Below are 19,212 nucleotides of genomic sequence, written 5' to 3' on the forward strand. Positions count from 1 at the left end.
GGGTCTCTCTGATTGGAATAACTGATTTTGTTTCTGCACTCCTCTAAGGATTTTTTTTTTTTATTTGCATGTTCAATGTATATGAATAGTTTTGGTGGTTTGTAGCATCTCAGAACCATTCATGCCTATGATTTTCCCCAGTTTAGACATAGCCCCTTGAAAATTGTGTAATATGTCACTTTTGAGAGATTATCACTTCCAAAAATTCTGTACCATGGCAGAAAATCTGCTTGGTATGAGGCCATTGCACGGCCCATCATTTCTGAGGACTCAAGTGTGGAAATGCAGCTCTGAGCAGTGTGGAACTGCTGTGGCAAGAGTGCTCGTCCTCGATAGTTCCTGTGATTTGAATCCATTTGAAAGAAGAATTTTTCCAGTACCTTTTATGCATATAGTTAAAATTGGCACAGGTAAATTGTGCCATTCTAATACTCTCGTAAGAGAACTAAATATTCTTCTCTTTCGGTAGATATTTTTTTCCTAAATGGCATCAGTGTAACATTATATGGAACCCATTCTCCTGTACAGAAATATTTATTTCTATGAAATGCCAAACACAGATGTCTCTGTAGAGTATGAATCCCTTAGTCTTTTGGGAATAAATATTTCTATTTGCATTGTGTTTCTTCCCTGTCTGTGCTTTGGGAGGAAAAAAAAGGTTATGTGGGTAAACACTGCATAAAGCAGATTTTCCAGTCGTTGCCCATGATGAAAAACCAAGAAACAGGCACTGTTAGATTAAACATTTTTAGGAACGAATTATTTTGGCTTTTCAGAAAGTGATTGCTAGGAGTTAGCAAAGTGTGAACTCTTCCATAATTTAAAATGACTGTCCTTAGAGGAAAAAGAATGAATTGCAGCTTCTCAATCTACAGTTCTTTTTTTCATTAACCTTACATTAGGTTTTTCAATGGGCATACGTTAGACTTACCGCCTGCAATTTGGAATGCAACCAACAGTCATCTTGAAGTCAAATGCACAGTCTTAAATTGCACATACTTCCACATGGTAGGCACTACCTTCTCCACAGTAACTGTGTAATTACTTCAGTCTTCATGAAATTTAACCTTAAGAGACTTTTGTTGGTTTTTAAAAAACCTTTTACATAGAGCATTATAAGTCTTCTACTACTTGCCTTTCTTTGCCAGTGTGCTTATTTTCAGTGTACTCTAAGTTCTTCTCACTGTCTGCTAAAGCATATTTTATAACTTTTATCTCCTCTTTGGGCTACTCTTTTTACAGATAATCGAAATCTTTAATTTCATTGTGCATTCCTTTTTTGCTTTAATAAGCTTTGAGTTTCATTTGAGTAACTTTTTTTGGCAGAAGTTCTTGGTATTTGATTTTGGCTTTTTTCTCCCCTACCTTTAATGTAAACACGCTGTGCACCCATTCAGAGTCATTTTTTCACTCTGTCATGTTCGCCATAAATGAAGCATGTCCACAATGAGCTGTATGAAATGTCAAATTATTGAAACGGTTCTTTATACTTGATTTGCGTTCGTTTACGCTGACTCAGATCTTACGCTCCAACGGGCACTTCCTATATAGCATCATTTGTTTTCTCTTTGTATTAGTAGCACTGTTGCCAGGTTGTTACTTAATTTAAATTGTGAAATAGCTTTTTTTGAAATCAACTTTCATTAATATTTAGTGGGACTGTGCTAATTTACACAAGCTGGCAAGGTATCATCTGCGGTTAGTCCCACTGGTTCGTCCAGCGCTTAATGCTCCTAAATGTTCTTGTGCTGAAGGAACATGAAATGGATTCATAGCTGTGAAGCCTCCAGGAGGTAATAAGATAACTAGCTTCATCATTTCATTCGTGCATCAGACTTTTGCTTTTACTGGCAATCTGAGCTGCCATTTCTCTTCAGTACTGTAAAATGTTCCTATTTATCTTTCAGCAGACTTTGAGATGTGAAGGTCAATGTATCTGCAGGTCTCAGTGATTGATTTTAAGTTGTTTACTCAGACTATGGCTCCTTTCTGCTACTTGCCTGACTTTCTTTAAGCTTTTTATTTCTGTAGGGTTGCCTGTTTCACATGTTCTTCAATTTGTGCTGCATGGTGGTTCTTACCACAGCTTCACTGGCACGCTGTTTTTTGTGAGATTCTCTAGAAAGCTGTTATGGGCTTTTGAAAATCTCTGTAGTGACCTTGATTTTTCACTCAGTTTTCATAAGAATGGAAGCATTTTCAGATTTAAAAAAATGCTTTAGAGTCTAATTTTTGTAGCATGTACTTGTATGGCTGTGAGTATGGCTTTGTTACGCCGCCTGACCCAGAGATGTGGTGTGTCTGTGCATATATATATGTGTGTGTGTGCATATATGTATGTATTGTGTGTAGCTGTTTTCTGACAGAAGAGGGTGAAAGGGCAGCACGTGGGTGTTACTGGAGTAATCTTGAGATTTTATCTGTGTAACTGAGCTAGGTAATTTTTTTACTTTGCTTAAGATTTAGTTCCAATACCCTTTCCTCCAGTCCGGTAATGAAGGTGAGAAGTGAAGAGTTTTTGTGCACTTTCTCATTTGTTGTGCTTCAAAACCTTGTTGTCAAGAGAGCCTTTTCCTTGTGCATGTGCATTGAATTTGGTGAACCCCAAAGCATGGATTTCCTGCAGCAGGGCAGTGCTGCAGCACTCAGGTGGATGGGGCCTGCTTGTAGCTGCCTCCTTCCTGACTGGTGCTTCCCTCCTCCTGTCACCACGTGTGCTGTCACTGCAGTGTCAGTTCTGTGTTTGGGACAGATGACAGGGAGGAGGCCAGGACAGGGTATCTCTGGGCAAGATGGTGACCAGGGTGGGTTGTTGCCCTGGGTTTGCTCTTTGCTTATGTCTGCAAAGCTCTTGAAAACAGGATGACTGGATGGAGGCAGCTAACAAGGTAAAATCATCCCGGAGAGTTTGGTGTAATCTGGGAACTGTTGGTTAGAAGTCCTTGTTTTTAACAGGAATCTTTCTCTCTATGCATGTTTATGCAAAATAATTTCTTTTCTGGCAACAATTGCTTGTTGCACCATTTGCCTACACTATTGCCTGTTGTTTGATTTCTTTTTCACTGGTATTCAACCTTTTTCATGGTATTTGTTTTACTGCTGGTTTTTCTTGGTTCCATTGACGGTTGTCTCTATTTTAGGTCTGATGTGTACCATTTTTATTTTTTCAACCTAGTGCTTTCAGTTTTTATAGCTCTTGTCTGTTACATCAAAAGTCAACAGTTTGATTAAGTTCCAACTGTTGTAGCATATGTAGTCTGGCTTCGTTATCTCCTCTTGCCTTAAACTGTAATCTCTCAAAAAATTTACCAACAAGCATGCCAAATGCACGTGAGCGGTTGAGTGATGTAGATCTGTGGGCTTTATTTTGATTTTGATACCATGGACACACTCCTCTCATTTTCAGCGAATAGTGAATAGAATTTGTGTGACTCTGTGCTGATGCTGACAGGTCGGGTGCCTCTCTGACTGGCTCTGCAGACAGTCAGCGAAGATCTACGTAGTGTAATCATGAGCCTTTTTAAACAGGAGCCATCTCATCTCACCGTGCAAACCTGCTCTAGACAGTTGAGTTACGCTGACAGCTCTGCTGGATACTGACTCGGTACGTGTGTGTGCACGCACGTACACGCTGTGTTCACAATAAAGGAGTGACTACGGAGGCTGTGCATGTAAAGTTAGGTAAAATGAGTCCTACCCAAACATTCAAAATTTTAGTCGAAGCTTTGTCAGTCCTTTGCCAGGTCCGCGTGACCCAGGAGGCAGTATGTGCCTGCTCTCCTTGCTCAGAACTTCACTCTGATTTGGCTGCTTGCTTTATCTGCTGCCATTAAAGACTCTTCATTGCCTCAAGTCTGGGCTCTGAGTCTTGAGGTCAGCTGCTTATATTTATTTTTCTGTGAGTTGCGTTATGGTTCTGGGTTGAAAATACAAGTACTGTCCTAGATAGGACAGATAGGCCCGTAGTGTTCGAGGACATAGCGCGTCCCTCACACTCCTTTTTGTAGGAAGAGACAAAAAATACTGGAAGGGAGATGAGCTGCACTGATGCTACAGCTTTGAGGTAGTGATGCAAAGATCAATCAAATAATTGTTTAGAAGAAGTGGAAACAAAACTGAAAGATATTCCTCCAAGTCTCTCCCCCCACCCCTCTTTTTATTTAGTCCAGATGGGTTCACTAGCAATATTTAAAGCACAGTCCAGAACCAGTTGCAGGGGCAGTATGTTGTAGCAAGAAACGGGAGTAAGAATGAATGTGGAAAGGAATCTCTCAGACCAGCGTGGCTTCTCCAGCAAACATTTTGTGTGAAACAAGGCTGCAGACAGTGCACTGATGCTGGCGAGCTAGTTACTAGTGCTCAGGAGAAGCACCTGAGATTTCCCAGACACAGACAAATATGGTAGACTTCAGAAACTGTGGAGAGATGTGTGACAAGAGTGAGCAGAGGCAAAGATACAGAAGTGTTTCTGGGCAAGGCACGTGGCACAGAGTACGACTGCTCTGCCTGAAAAGAGGTGACTAGACGGAAGCACGGAGAACACAAATAGGGGCTTGAATTTTGTTTTCTCTTCTTCTGTAAGAGTTAGGTTGCCTCAATCTAGCAATTGGCAAGTTTAAAACAAAACAATTATTCTTTTTTTGCAGCAAATAATTAACCACGTGCAGACACATTGCTGCAAGATGATGTAGGTATAAAACTTTCTGGTTTAGACAGACTCGTTTATAAATGAGAGAAGAAATACACCAGGGTCTTAAGGGTCTGGGAGAGTAACTTAGAAGTATTGCTGTTTTCTTGCTCTATCCTTAGGCTTTCCCCTGCAGGTACAAGCCCTCTTAGGCGGGGGAACCTGTGGTTTGGCCCAGCGCAGCTGCTGTTTTCTACAGTGAAAAGAACAGCTGCTGGCAATTGCATGTTGTTCTGATATCTACAGTAATATAGCTGATCAAACAAATCTTTTGCGTTGGTAGTACACCAGCACTCTGGTCATTAAGCTTTGTCAATATTTGGGTTAGTAAATAGTTTTTACATTTGTCTACATTTGGATTTGTGTGCCCTGGATAATTCTGCTTATTGATTGAAATGATTGATACTTACAGGAACAGGCCTGAATTCATGAGGATAACAGTGAAGCATTCTAGATAACTGGGTTTGTGCTGCTGCTGCTTGTTTCCTCAACTTGTGTGAAGATTAACTAGAGGCCAAGACTTCATTTTTAATTTCTTATAAGTAGCAGATGGACCTCTTAATTAGATTGCTTCTCCTACTGGGCGTGCATGTGGGGGGGTGGGGTAGACAAAACCTGTAAAAACTTAGTTTCCTGGCAAATTGAATGTTTAGAGATCATGCTGGTTGTTAAATAACGTGATAATACTGATAGTCTCATCCCGACTTGGGTTAGGAACGACTGTAGAGATCTGTGTGAAACACAGAGTGTTTTGGCTCGGGTCACAGAGCTGTGTATGTCTCTAGTACATACACAACTGTTCTGCTGCTTCCCTTTTCTCATACTCTTGCTGAGGTCCCACTGGCAATCAGGGGAGTTTGTGCTTGGGTGAGCCAGAAAGTGCAGAGGGATTTTCAGGGACATTATACTACTAGTTTAGAAAGGGGCCAGATTTTCCTAAGAGGTTGAATTGTTCAGATTTTGTCTTTGCTATTCATTTTTTTCAGCATAGTTGAAAGATGGTTGCGTGGTGGTGTGTGTGTGTGAGGATTTTTTTTAATTAATTTTGTAGTAAGTCATCGTAAACCTGAAGTCCCTGAAATAAAATAATTCATTTGCAAATGTGCTCTGATAGCATAATCAAGCTTCTCTTAATGCTGTCACGTGTATGGAACAGTGAAGATTTTTTTTTTTTCCTCATAAAACAAGTGAAACATAGTATTCGGTTACATTAAACATACACAATTCCTTACCTTCAATGATTATGTTACTGCGGAATTGGGAACACTATTTTAGGGCCCTGAAAGGAAGCCATACTTGTCTTCCTTAAGCATGAGGCAGGCTGAAGAGGGACTTCACACAACCCTTTTGCTTTTCTAGAACAGTTCTTAAGTTTTTCCATAGTTATTTCATTTGCTTTGTCCTCATTGTCTCCTTTTGCCTACATCTGGAGTTTTAAAAACTGTGGGTCTGCACAGCTCTGATGGGGTTCTGTGGTCAGAAGTATCGGGTGAAGTATCTGTATGGGAAGCAGCTGTAGGCGTTGCCACGTTGCTTTCAGCTGATGTGTATCTGCAATTAACTCTTTCTGATGTTATTGCACCTTTATGTTGACTAGCAGAATTCCTTTAGTGCCCTTTCTCACCAAGCTACTGAGGCACGCTTTCTGTCCCTAAATATTAGTATATGACAAATGGTTTTGACACCCATTTGCTTTCCAACTGTCCTCCTCACTGCTGTTATTCATGGTAACAACTGTGTGTTACACCTGCGTATCAGTGATCATAAAAATCTCTCCTGGCTGATTACAGTTCTGAGTGCAGTTTAAAACTGTGACTCAGCTTCATATGCTGTGATGCAGATGGCTTATTGACTCCCAAACGCTCTAAGACCAACTTCTGGGTATTATTTTTATTTATCAAGTATTGCTCGTTGCATTCTATCTTCCTGAACTATGTACACTGTTTCCGAATGACTGACGCGCTACTTTAGCTTTTATAAATACTGAGATGTTAACTGTGCGATATAAATTCAGTTGTTATCCCAAAGTGTTGCTACTTATCAGTTTTCTGGAAATACGCGTTGGTCATTCTGAACAAAATCACAGTGTTTGTTTTTTCAACTCAGTTTTGAAACTGGGTAAATACTGTAAATGGAGTTTTGAGGAGTTACAGTAATTTCACTTTGGACTTGTGTTTATACAACTATAATACCAGAAAACAATGCATATGGTTCTGCTCTCTAGCAATATTTGTTCTGTCTCCACTCTGAGAGAAGGTGTATAGATTTTCAAATTTGTCCGCATGTATGATTATGCACAATAAATGCTCAGTTATAAAATTATATTCTGAAAAGAATAAGTCATTTGCCTTTAAACGCTTTTTAAGAGTCTCTGATAAGTATTCTTTTTTTCTTGACAGTCTGTGGTGGACGACTGGATTGAATCATATAAACAAGACAGGGACATAGCACTTCTGGATTTAATCAACTTCTTTATCCAGTGTTCAGGATGTCGAGGTACAGAATGTTGGAAACAAGTTTTATAGAATAAATCTGACAGTCATACAAACGTGTAGTAGTGCGAATGCTGGTAAAGATGTGGGAGGCACATGGACTGGTACTCCTCGTGTGCATGGTTTGTATAGAAATATTGCCTACGTTCAAGAATCATTTAATTTAAAAGTTTGTTTGTCAAGGGCCGACCCTTTCTTTTTCTCACTTCCTTGCCATCATCCTAAAGTGTACAAATGCTCACAGATGCTATTCGTCAGCAAAAGGAGACAAAAGATTTGTTAATGAAGGTAGGTGTATCTTTACTTCCCCTTTCTGTTTCTTTTTTTTTTTTAATTACAAGAATTAGTAGGTGTAGGTATACCTTAACTTTGCTATTTTTATTTTCTTTCTAGGAAAACGATGGGTTTTTAAACTGAAAAGGAAGAAGTCAGGTTTCAGCTGACTTCGATTAGGAAGAAAGATTTCTTTTGGATGAAGCACCAATCTTATTTCTCCTTGTGTAACACTTTACCAAGTCAGCAGCAAGAGGCCTGCCTTTTATACGCTGTTTAGGCAGTCTCCACTACCAGGCATGCAGCAATCAGTCTTCCTAGTATTCTGTTCCCACACTATACTTTCTAATGAATTTTTCATGTATTGTCTTTTTTCAGTTAACTCAGCCTTGAGAAGAGAGACAGAGCTCTGCTCTCTCTGTAGCACTCACAGCCAAACAATTTACTGTTTCCTGATGCTTCCTATAATTTGCTTTGAGTAAAGTTGAAAATAACTCACAATTCAGAAATTCTTTTTCTTCATTCTTCAGCCAGTGTTTGAATATATCTTTAGACATGAAATGATCTGGGTGGAAGTTTCTTCCTATTAAGTATAAGGCAAAGTCCCCAGTACAGTTAATAGCATCAAAGAAAAGAAATATGAGCCATCAGCAGCTTCAGCAACTTTTTCTCAGCTTAAGGAAGTGAATTTATTTTGTGGGTGATATCAAAGACTGAAGCTCTGGAAGCATTCTGTGAAAGGGCTGAAGCTTAGGGTTTAGATGAGCAGCCTGTGTCAATGTCTGCACTGTTCACACAGATTCCCTAAGACATTTTTCGGACTTGTTTGGCAGCTTATGTGAAAGAAGTTGTATTCTGTTTGGGTTTTTTAACACTATCCTGAAGGTGTATATGAAAAAAAAATCAAAACAACGAGCTTCTTTCTAAGAGTTTGGGCAGCATTAAACCAAGGGATCCTTGGCCATATGTTTGTATTCTTGTTGATGCAAGCTTTTGGTGGAGGCATGTCATAAATATCTTCATTCCCCTGCTGCTCTCTTGTTTCCACTTCCTTTCTTTGTTCGTGTTGGAGAAAGCAGCTCTCTTGTAATCTCAGAAGATTCATATTTTTCAAACCTCTTCATACTGACTGATGCCGGCTGAATGCCCACTGTCAGCCATATGCTGTTGAAGCAACTGCTTCCCAGAAAAGCTTTCTGTTACTGGCTGTCAAGCAGCAGTGTTTCGAGTGACTGATGTCATTTTTTGTTTGCTTGTTTTTTCACGGTGACTTTCTGTCCTTTTTCAGTGCTCTCCTTTCTACTGATACCTCTCTGCTGAGCTTGCTTCAGAGGCCCTCTGGCCCTGGACAGCAGTGAGGGGAGAAGGGAAGCAAAAATGACTTGTCCCCTGAGTTTGTACTGTGTTTGGGGGATTTAATTCTGTGTTGGAATTTTTGCAGGGGGTACAGTAACAGTGGTAAACAGGGTTAAAATCCTGGCAAACTTCTGTTCTTTCCAGTAAGATGCCTGTTTTCTAGAATAAGTTGAAACTTTATCAGGAGAGAATGGATTTTATGGATAGTCCACTTAAATGCGTACTAAGCTGTCCTTAATGGAAAGGAGGTATGGAAATCTGGGGACGTCCTGTATTTTGTGAGGAACACCAAGTGGAGAGATTACGTGCTCTATTATGACATTTTTATTTCCCTTTAAAGCTTTTCTTGACATTGCTTGTTTACAGTTCTGATAAATAGCAGCTCCCTGTGAATCTCAATGGTTGCTTTATCTTCCTTAATATTCCTTAATTTTCGTCTTTTCAGTTTGCTCCACTAATTTTGTCTCATTCTCCAGCCTTCTTTCCCAATTTGGATCTAAATGCTTACTGATAGTACATCTAAATTTGTAATCATTAACGTGAAAGGAGGAGGATAACTAGCTTGGGAGGAGGTCCCTCAGGAAACGTGGGAAGTGGTGCTAGGTTTAGAAATCTACAGTTTTAAAAGCACTTAGAATTATCTGATACTTAAGTAAACGTAAGACACACTTACCTTGTCATTACTTCCAAAAGTTTTGAGCAGGTGAAGAATGTGTGCCTATTTTCTGACTTTAATTAGAAACCATCTAGGCACCAAACTGTTTTATTTAGCAACAGTTTCAAAGCTGACCAAAATGTCTTTGTTTAGAGTAACATTGATTTTTTTATATTTATCCCATTCTCTTGGGCAGCGCACACATTTGGATGAACCTCTTAACATCCCCCAGCTTTGCTTAGAGGTGTTCCTGAAATGAGAAGTCATCTCTTACGAATATGAATGAGCAGGCATGTTATGTAAATTATTTATACTACAAAATTGTAGAATTAATCAGTTTTGCAGGTGAACTTAAAAGATCTGTGCAACTTAAAATTGAATAAATATCACCCAAATTTTCAAGCACATTTGTCCTTTGTCAACTTTTCTGAGTATTTATTTAATCGGTTAATTTCTTTATAATGTTCTGGCTCATACAATAATGTCTATTAAAACACGAGGGGTTTGGTTTTAGCATGAATTCAGTCAATTTCTCTGGGTTTTTAAAGGATCATTTGGTATAAGTTAAACGTTTGTCCTATTGAACTACCAAAAGTTTCTCAATTCCATAATTAGTTTTGTGCTGGAGTTAAAACCACTTCTCATGCCATCTTTCCACTGCTCAGCCTGTATGTTTGTTGCCTTTGCTGATTTTGATTACAAAAAGTGAAAATAGTTTCTTAAGGAATTTTTCCTTAATCTTACTTTTTTTTCCCCTTCAAGAATACCAACAAAAATCCCTGCCTTCCAAGTTACTCTGGTGGAGTCTTCTCCATGATGTTACATTGTATTAAAATGTTAGTTTTCAAATATTTTGCCTTCCTGGAAAAACAGCAAACAAATGCTGTTTCCAGTCCTTGAAAAAAACAGGTTTGTTGGTTGGTAGTAGATATTTATTTTCCACCGTATTCACAACCTGTGAAGCAGGTGGTATTGAATTTGGCTTCTCACTTCCTTGTCAGGAATTTAATTTAGGGGGTTGCATTTTTAGATAAGAGGGAACTTCTTGAATTTAGGTTGTCATAATGATAAACTGATTTATCAAATAACTGGCACTTGGCTGGAAGCGCAAGTGTGTCCATAGTGCTGAGATCTCCATTTCAAATGGAGAATTGTGGATACAGGCATCCTCCTCTCCTCTGGAAGAGTTGCAGATCAGCGTTCAGAGATTTCTGGCAGTTTTTGAGAGGTCTTTTCCATTGCCACCTCTTTTTTTAGGAACATAGTTTTGCTTTTTTCCTTTTTTTCTTTTTTCGAACACTTCTGCAAAGCACAGCGTAGTGTGCTGACATCTCTGAGCTCATTGCAAGCAAGCTGGAATGTCTAATCAGCAATATGTGTGCCCGGGTCCCAGAAGGATTATAACTGTGTCAGTGTGATGCTGCGTCTGGGCTAATTAGCTCTGCCTCTCAGCCTGAGTAATTAGCTCAGGTATCATGCTCTGCTGCTATGACAACCAGGCTGTTTCCGGAGCTCCATGGATTTAGAGCTGACTCGGGTATCTGCATTGCTGTCTGCTTTTGCCTTCTGTTATTGATGTAAAACAAACAGAAAAGCCCACAAGCACTCTGACCTTTCTATGTTTTAAAGGCAGAGAGCCATGCTTGTAGAATAAATATTTTTTTTTCCTAACCAGAAGTAATTAGTTGTTGAAACAGCCTCTTAAGCTGTGAAGGACAAACCATCGAATCCATGTAAGAAAAGCAGCTTTATTTCGCAGGGGAAGAAGGTCTCTCGCATAGCTGAAGAGAACTACTTGGCTACTTTCAAGTGTATAGTGAAATTTTTCCCGTTCTTTCTCTCTCACCCCTCTCCTTCCCTCTCATTTATTTTCTCATGGGTAAGCCAGAAACCTGTAAACTCTTCAGCAGATTTTCAGAAGTGGTTTGAGCACTGCTTCCGCTGCCGGTCGTACCTCTATCAGACAGCTCGGAGACACCAGCTGCTGCCAGAACAGAACTGGTGAAGCTCCCTTACTGTTAAATTCTTAGTGTTGAGGCTCCTCTGGATTGTAAGGGCTCTCCGTTTAAGTCGTTTTATGATTTGGCACGCTCAGGTTTTTAGGGGTAGTTGGTCGAGGAAGCAGGTGAATTTTCTTTATGCGATATTTCTCATATCTTAGTTTTCCTCTCAAAATCTTTCTTTAGGTTCTTGTGTGGAATCAAATGTGAATGAATGAAGGTTAAATGGCCAAGCGTCAGCCTTGTTGGCTGCTGTTGTTAAGGGCTGGGTATTTTTCAGCTGTCAGTAAGCAGGAATCTGCCTATGAACTTTCTGCCTGGTGCCTGAAGCAGGACAGTTTATGGGATTTTTTCCTTGTGAATCAGACACCTGGGGATCCACACTCTGTTCCAGCTTCAGCCTCGACTCCCTAGTTGTTCCTCACCTGTTTAGTAAGATCCTCTGAAAAAAGCTGTGGTTGAACGGTCCAAAGGAGTCAACAGGTGCAGGAGTTAGTAGTTAGCTTGCTCGAATGCAGGATGCATGCTCATTTTGAGTCTTATCAATGTTCTGTGCTCCTCATTAAGGGCAAGCTAATAGATTTCTGTTTTGCCAAAGGAAATTGAAGGCTAAAACCAGGAAAAAGCACCATAAAGAGGTCACTGTATGATCTGGCAAAAGAAATGAGCAAGCAACTGCTTGCTTTGCTGTTGGACAGGATTTCAGAAAGCAAATTAGCCAGGAAATAGTGTTATTTACAGTGATTAATAATATTTTAATAGGGGATATAACATTGTAAGGAGAGTAATGGTTTAAAAAAATTAGTCTTTCGTCATTTATTTGTACACAGTTTTGTTTTGTGATTGATGGAATAATATTGCTCTATACAGATGCACATTATTGAGCATGGAAAGAGGACTGCTTCATAAATATAATTTCCTCTGCAGTCACTCATTAAGAAGTTGATATCATAAACATTTATTATTTTGAACAAATTAGAAAATAATGTCATTCATTCCATTGGAATCTGTTTTTTTTCTTAAGGATATAAATCATGCTTTCTCAGTTTTTTCAACAAAATCCCATTTTCTTGTGTGACTATAGTGGAGAAGTCTCAAACTAAAGGACTAACACACATTAAAAGAAGTCAATACTTATACCTCATTGAAGTCATAGAAATGTCAAGGATTTATAAAATATTTTGTATGCATAGTATACAGAAACAAATATAACTGCAATAACTATGTGATGCAGTTAAAAACATGCTGTCTACCATATTCAAAAACAGGACGGTAATACCAGAAGATGGAAATGACTGAATTTTAATTCTAATTTCGTGCATTGTGTAGATAAACCTGATCTGAACTTTGTGATTCTTGTTTCTGAGCCTTGAGGTCGCTTTTGAAGTGTGTTTATCTTGAAGTGAAAGCTTATCAGATTCAAACTGAAAATAAGATGCAAATTATTAACTGGTTTGGGTGGAAGAGGAATCAGATTACGAGATATGCATTAAATGTTTCATCAGTTCTTTAAATGAAGATAGGTAAGGTTGAAAAATTTGTATCAAACTCTTGACAATATGGTTACATCAAAATAATTTTTTTCTGAAGAACTTGCAAATGGTTGGTAATTGTTGATATTCTTGAAACTAAAGCTTTAGTTTCATTGTGTGTATTTGTTTTAAATTAAAAAAGTCTTCAGTATTTCTTCCTGTTTGCTGCTGAATGGTATCTGTACTTTTAATCTCATATACTCTTTGTTCCCTACTTTTTTTTTCCCCTATTCTACAGCTCTTCAAAGTTTATTTGGCTGTGGGAAAAATGGCTACAAAATGATTTTTTTTTTTTGTTATTTTAAGCTTTGCCTCTCCCTAGCTCTTCTGAGGATGGGAAGCCTTGAAAAATAATAATAATTAAAAAACCAAATCTTGTTTACAATTTCAGATCTGTAGTAGTACATTACGTTTTGTAGCCGCTTGTGAACTAACGGCATCTTTTCCCCAAAAGATGTGCGCTACTACTTTCAGAAACTAGTGGGAAAAAACAGCAAGAATTTGCTGAACTTGAGTACAAGAGATATGAATGAAGGGCTGGCTGGTCTGTGCTTTCAAAATCTGAATGAAGTACCTACTGTGTTGAGGTCTGACTTCAGTCCAAGATTTCACTCAATGAATTAGTAACAGAAGGAACAGTAATTTAAACCAAACGGTTTTTTTTTTATTACTTGCTACCTGAGTATATTGAACTATTCATGTTTCAAGTACGACAGCAGACAAAAAATAAGCTGGCTTATAAAACTGATTTATTAACATGAATTAATATGAACTTTCAAATAGTTTAAAATAAATTTATTTAATTGAGAGAACTTGCGATGCCAGAATATTTTAGATCAAGTATAATGTAAGGAATGACAAATTACCTTTGAAATGTCAGTCTAAGAGCAAGTTCTGCGCTGCTTCTTCTGCAGAGAATGTTCAAATCTCTGCTGAAAATAAAAGCACTGCTTGTAAGCGTGGAACAAAGTCTATGTTTTACTCCTGTGTACTGCTTAGGAAATTAATAGCTTGCAAAGTTATTTTTGGCACTGCTCATTGGAGGCAAATTGTGAAAGGCTTTCAAACATTGCTACTTGTTTTCCACTGTATTCGTTTAATTGCCTGCATATTGATCTGGACAACAGCACTACTCGTGTGACTGCAAAAGTACTGTTTGAGAAGTCTCCCTCTGATTGATGGTGCTGTAATGCTACAGCTTTTTAAGAGAAGACCAATAAATAACCTCTTGGTGTTTAAGGATGAAGAGTAGTTCCTGTCTTACTAGCCAGATCTATGTCATTTCCTCCGTATTTATGCTTAGTTATTCAGTGTACTACACATTTATTACAGGAGGGACACCTCTGTACTCAGCAGATAACTAAATCTTTTGACAGTGTTGTGAGCAAGTTAAGCCTGCGAATGAGTTTGTCTCTACGTCTATGTTAGATGCATTGCTGGACTTTTTTTAGATTACACAGCTGGTACTTTCTGAGAAGACAGGAACTAATTAGGAAAAGCAATCAAATGCTACTAGATCTCAGCACTTTCTTTACTGGGTTACTGGAAGGATCTCTAGTCTTCCCAAAGATGCAGATCCTGCTGACGGTTGAGTCTGACTTTTTCCAGACCAAGGGTAGGAATTAAATTCCAAAAATGACACTTCTCCCAGCAGACACTGCAATTATGATTCTCTCTCCCTCTTACATTAAGGAAGCCACAGATTTATTTTATTAAGTGCCATGCTAGTACACAGTTCAGTAACTACTTCTGAAGAGAGAAAGACAGGGATGATTAAAAAAGGTCTACATCCTAATGAAAAAGCCTTATTCTCTGGGACAAAGAAAGTGTTTAAAACAAATCCAATATTCTCTTAATCTGCAAGTGTTTGACAGTAGCTGGATTTAGAAGAAAAAGAGCAGCTTGGGTTTCAAAGAAGATACATCTAAAAAGAAAAAAGCAGGTACAATCCTGCTCACATTTTGCTACTACCTACTTCATTCCCTATTTATATCACTCTGATCATATTGCCTCACTTGTCTGTAACCTGAACCATGACCAGCTGAGCCTTACAGTTTTTCATCTCTCTTTAACTGGAAGTTCTGGCATTTTCTGGCACTGCTATGGTCAAACCCATTACAGGGAAGACTGGTGTAAAGGGCCTTCAGCTCCACGTTGTTGTCTTATTTGCATCAAGCAAGAAGCATGGTGGAATGTTTTGGGGTACCTGGAAGGGTGGAAAAGGGAGTTGGACAAAACAGTTTTAAGATCTTGCCAGAGCAATGAGAAGCTCCCTTGCCAGCAGTCTCTGGGCCCTTGTCTGAATAAGGAGCTGATAACCTCTAACGAAGCTGAACCCGCTTCTTTGATAACTGTCATCAGCTGAGAAGTGAGTGGGAGAGAGTTTCACGCTTCTTTCAGTTAACACCATTAGCTTAAATTTCAGCTTTAGATCAGCTGGTGTTTGTACTCTTCACCTGTGGCACTGGGTCCTGGGTAGTTCCGTTCCAAACTGCCTGTTTCCTAACACATGAATGAGGTTCAAACACCTTTGATTAGAAAGCCTTTTCTCTGAGGAGTAGTCTGTGGAGTTTAATAGGCACCATCTGTTGTGGAAGAAAGCTTCTACAAAGTCATAACATCACCTTTTGAAATAACTTTAACGTAATTTGTCACATTTACCACAGTCTCTACTGTTTATTTTGTTTGTGTCATCATTATTGAAATAAGTGTTCTGGATAAGTCCTAAGTTGTGACTTAGGAAACTATGATGATGGGAAAATGACCTAGAAAGACTTTTAATAGCTTTTGGGAATGAAAACTTATTGTAGAGATATTTAACTACATAGATACAGCCAATAATGTTGTTAGTCAAAATGAACTTTTTTACACACTCCATAAATTATCAGATCCCCAAATTCTCAAGTGTTAAACCACCAAAACAAGTTTTACTTCAGATCTAATTTAGTATGTCAAGAATACATTTCCTACTGACCGTGTTTATTCCTAGCACAGGTTCCTGGCTCAAGATTATTGAGCAAATCCTATGAATTGAATGGCAAAGTAATACAGGTAGCTCCATGGTGAGAAAAAATGACAGGGGTTTAAAAAGAATTGTTGACATTGATTGTTGTTGAAGTGATTGTTCTTGAAATTTAGTAAAACCAAATGGCAATAAGTTCTTTTAAAATGTTGGAAATAAGATACCTGCCTGAAATTTAATAATTCATGGGGGTTATCAATGTGTAGAAAGAGCAGTTAATGAATACTGGAAGTTTCAGAAAGACTAGATATTCTATTTTCTATCCTTACTTTTCTATCATCACCTGTGGTAAGAATCTCAAGGAGAAGGATGCTAAATACATAAATGATCACAGGAGGTGTGGTGCATGAGAAATGGAGGTACATATCTGAGCAGAGGGCTGTTAAGAGTTTGCGGTTTTATCTGAAATGCAGCAAATTCTCTGTCCCTTTGTTTTTGAGGGAAATTATAGGAGATTCAAGCTGCCCTGAATTCTTTATCTGGGTTACAAAGGGTATAACCTTGATGATTATGACGCAGAAAACCTGCGTGAGTTAGTTTGCTTTTTGTTCTCAAGATTTGTTATTCATGTAATTCTCCTGGGTTTTGTTTTGGTTTTTTACCCCCCGGGAGACTCCAGTCTGGGCCTAGCATCAAGATAGCAAAGGTTCGTGCTTGGTGCAGAAACTTGACTCACTGATGTCATATGCAGAATACAGCTTTTCCTCCCTTACATCATATGATGTCTCACTATTTAATATTTTTGACAATTTGTAACTGAATCTGTGGCTTAGGGTTTAATTTATCATGTGTACCTTTGGCGTTACTCGTGCTTCTGTCAAACTTTTTTTTTTTTTTGTGGGAGAGTACACTTGAGCTCTGGAGATTTTTGAACATTCTGTATGTCCTGTCTGACTGGTCCTCTTGTAGCCGCTTACAGAAGAACATTGCCAACAGGAAGGATACCAGCCCGGGCCCTTTATAAGCACTTGCAAGCCATTTTGTCTAATAGCAGTGAGGGATGTTCTCACTCTCAAATTTGTTCGATAATTTTTTTTTTCTAGTTTCCATGATAGCCTATTACAGGAGGATTATACTTTGGTTACATGCTGTGTGAAAAATCACTATGTTTTGCTGTCTGATAGTTCACTGGCTACTTCCTTGGGATTGTTTTTGAGATGTAACAAATTGTTCCATATACATCTTCTCTGTCCCTCACGGAATTCTGTAGAGACTGGTAGTAACACTCTTTTCACCACGCTTTTTCATTTTATTCCAGTTATTTTTTTTTTAATTAAAAATGCATCAACGAAGCATGAAACTACATTCTTACGGTATTTATGACCTAATCTTAGGTCCCCTGGTTCTTACCTGCTAACTCAGCTGTGACAGCCAACTTCTACCCCATGTTTCTGAGATATCTGCATTCAGATGAGGCCTTGATGATAAGCTTGCTGATAAGGGGCAGTGAGTGGCTGGGTTCAGGGGTTCACAAGGTGTTATCAGAGTAGAGTCATAACTTTGAGTATAAGCTGTTTGGTCTTGAGAAGGACAGGGTGGACTCTAACAATTGTCGGTTAGTTTAACTTGATACGTTAGTCATCAGTCTGGTTGACTGATACTTTGCCCGGGGATTACTTTGTAGTGCTACTTGGCACATTATGTATATAATGCTGTAATTATTTCCTTTATCTCCTTAATTGGGATATAAAATTAAAGTCGGATATGGTTTTGACAGTGCTTTTCTGTGTGAATGGAAGCTTGGTAAACTTACCTCCCTGGTTACAGAGGTGTTTAATACATTTCAGGAAGAAAAACTAATCAGAGGTTGGGGAAGGAAGGAAGAATTTTAACATATTCAAACTAACTTAATCTCAGCTGTGTACTATTACTAGTATAGTACAGAGTTTTGGTTGTATTTATTGCAGCACGCAGTGTTAATAGTTGAGCTTAGTTGCATTGGTTTGACTAAGATTAATGCAGGCTGTAAAATGAAGCAATACCATGGGCCAGGTGCTATGGACCAAGCTGTGAAGATGTGAGATGTGTAGAGATAAACTAAAGATAAACTGCAGGGCTTAGATTTAGGTTTAACACGCACAGATGGATCTAGTGCTTTGAAGGAAGACTAGGCAAAAGCTGCCCTTGGGGAGGATGAACATCTGCCAACCTCACCTCCGGTGGTGTTCCTTTCTGCCTGCCTGTGTTGAGCAAAGCTCGCAGTTCATTCTGATTAGGAACGGTGAGAGACATTGCACTGTCCTGAAAACTGCATTGCAGAGGTCACCAGCATTGAGGCCATGCTGCTGAAAACGCAGCTGCGCTGGGCAGGACACGTCTCCAGGATGCCGGATCACCGCCTCCCTAAGACTGTGTTCTACGGTGAACTCACCAGCGGCTGCCCCAAAAGAAGAGCTCCCAAGAGGAGATGTAAGGACTCCCTGAAACAATACCTCAGCCTTGGCCATATTGACCACCATCAGTGGTCCACCCTGGCCTCTAGTCGGGAGATTTGGAGACACACCATACATAACGCTGCTGTCTCCTTTGAGAGCACACGTAGAATCAGTCTCGAGGAGAAAAGACAGCGCAGAAAGAGCCGTGCCTCGACTCTACCACCACCCAAGGAGACCTTCCGGTGTGCTCTTTGCAACCAGTCTTGCCTATCCCGCATTGGCCTTTTCAGCCATCAGCGCGCTTGCAGTAAGTGTGGGTAAAGCCCTTCCCAAATCTTCGTCCGCGAAGCCAAGCCATGATGATGATGATGATTTGGGGACTTTGATCTCATGGAAACAGCGTAAGGTGGCAGGCAGTTTGAAAATGGACAATGCTCTGTGCATTTCTTTTTAGCTCTTAAGTGTCTGTAGTAAAAGCAAAAAAGTACTAAATATCCTAGAAAAATTAATTACATGCATGAGATTTCTTTAATAGGGAAAATTCAAGGAGAACAGCACCTGTAACAGTGGAATGAAGGTAAACTTGTGCCTTTAAACGCTGTAAAGTATAAAGCAGAAAGAAGAAATGGATCCTGAGAAGTACAAGAAGGGAGTGTGTTCTGTGAGTGCGCACCTACACAGAGCTTAGGAAGCAGAAGAGGCAGGCACGTACATCCCAGTGCTTCAGCTTTGCCAAAGTGGCAGTATACTCTTTTAATCTGATGGGTGTGGTGTGGGGCCACTTTAAGCTGCTGCAGAATGGTAGAGCCAGAACATACTG

The 19,212-nt window shown here is 39.2% G+C and overlaps 1 protein-coding gene across 1 annotated transcript in view; it reads left to right on the plus strand.

Moving 5' to 3' along the window:
* Window positions 1-19,212, plus strand: part of STAG1 (stromal antigen 1) — a 149,356-nt gene that overhangs the window by 23,708 nt on the left and 106,436 nt on the right. The window contains exon 4 of the mRNA XM_010134146.1: window positions 7,087-7,183. Coding sequence (XP_010132448.1) covers window positions 7,087-7,183 — 97 coding nt within the window. The remainder of the gene's footprint in view (window positions 1-7,086; window positions 7,184-19,212) is intronic.

Source organism: Buceros rhinoceros, unplaced genomic scaffold, assembly GCF_000710305.1.
Source record: "Buceros rhinoceros silvestris isolate BGI_N320 unplaced genomic scaffold, ASM71030v1 scaffold9384, whole genome shotgun sequence".
In the NCBI taxonomy this organism is placed as follows: Eukaryota; Metazoa; Chordata; class Aves; order Bucerotiformes; family Bucerotidae; genus Buceros; species Buceros rhinoceros.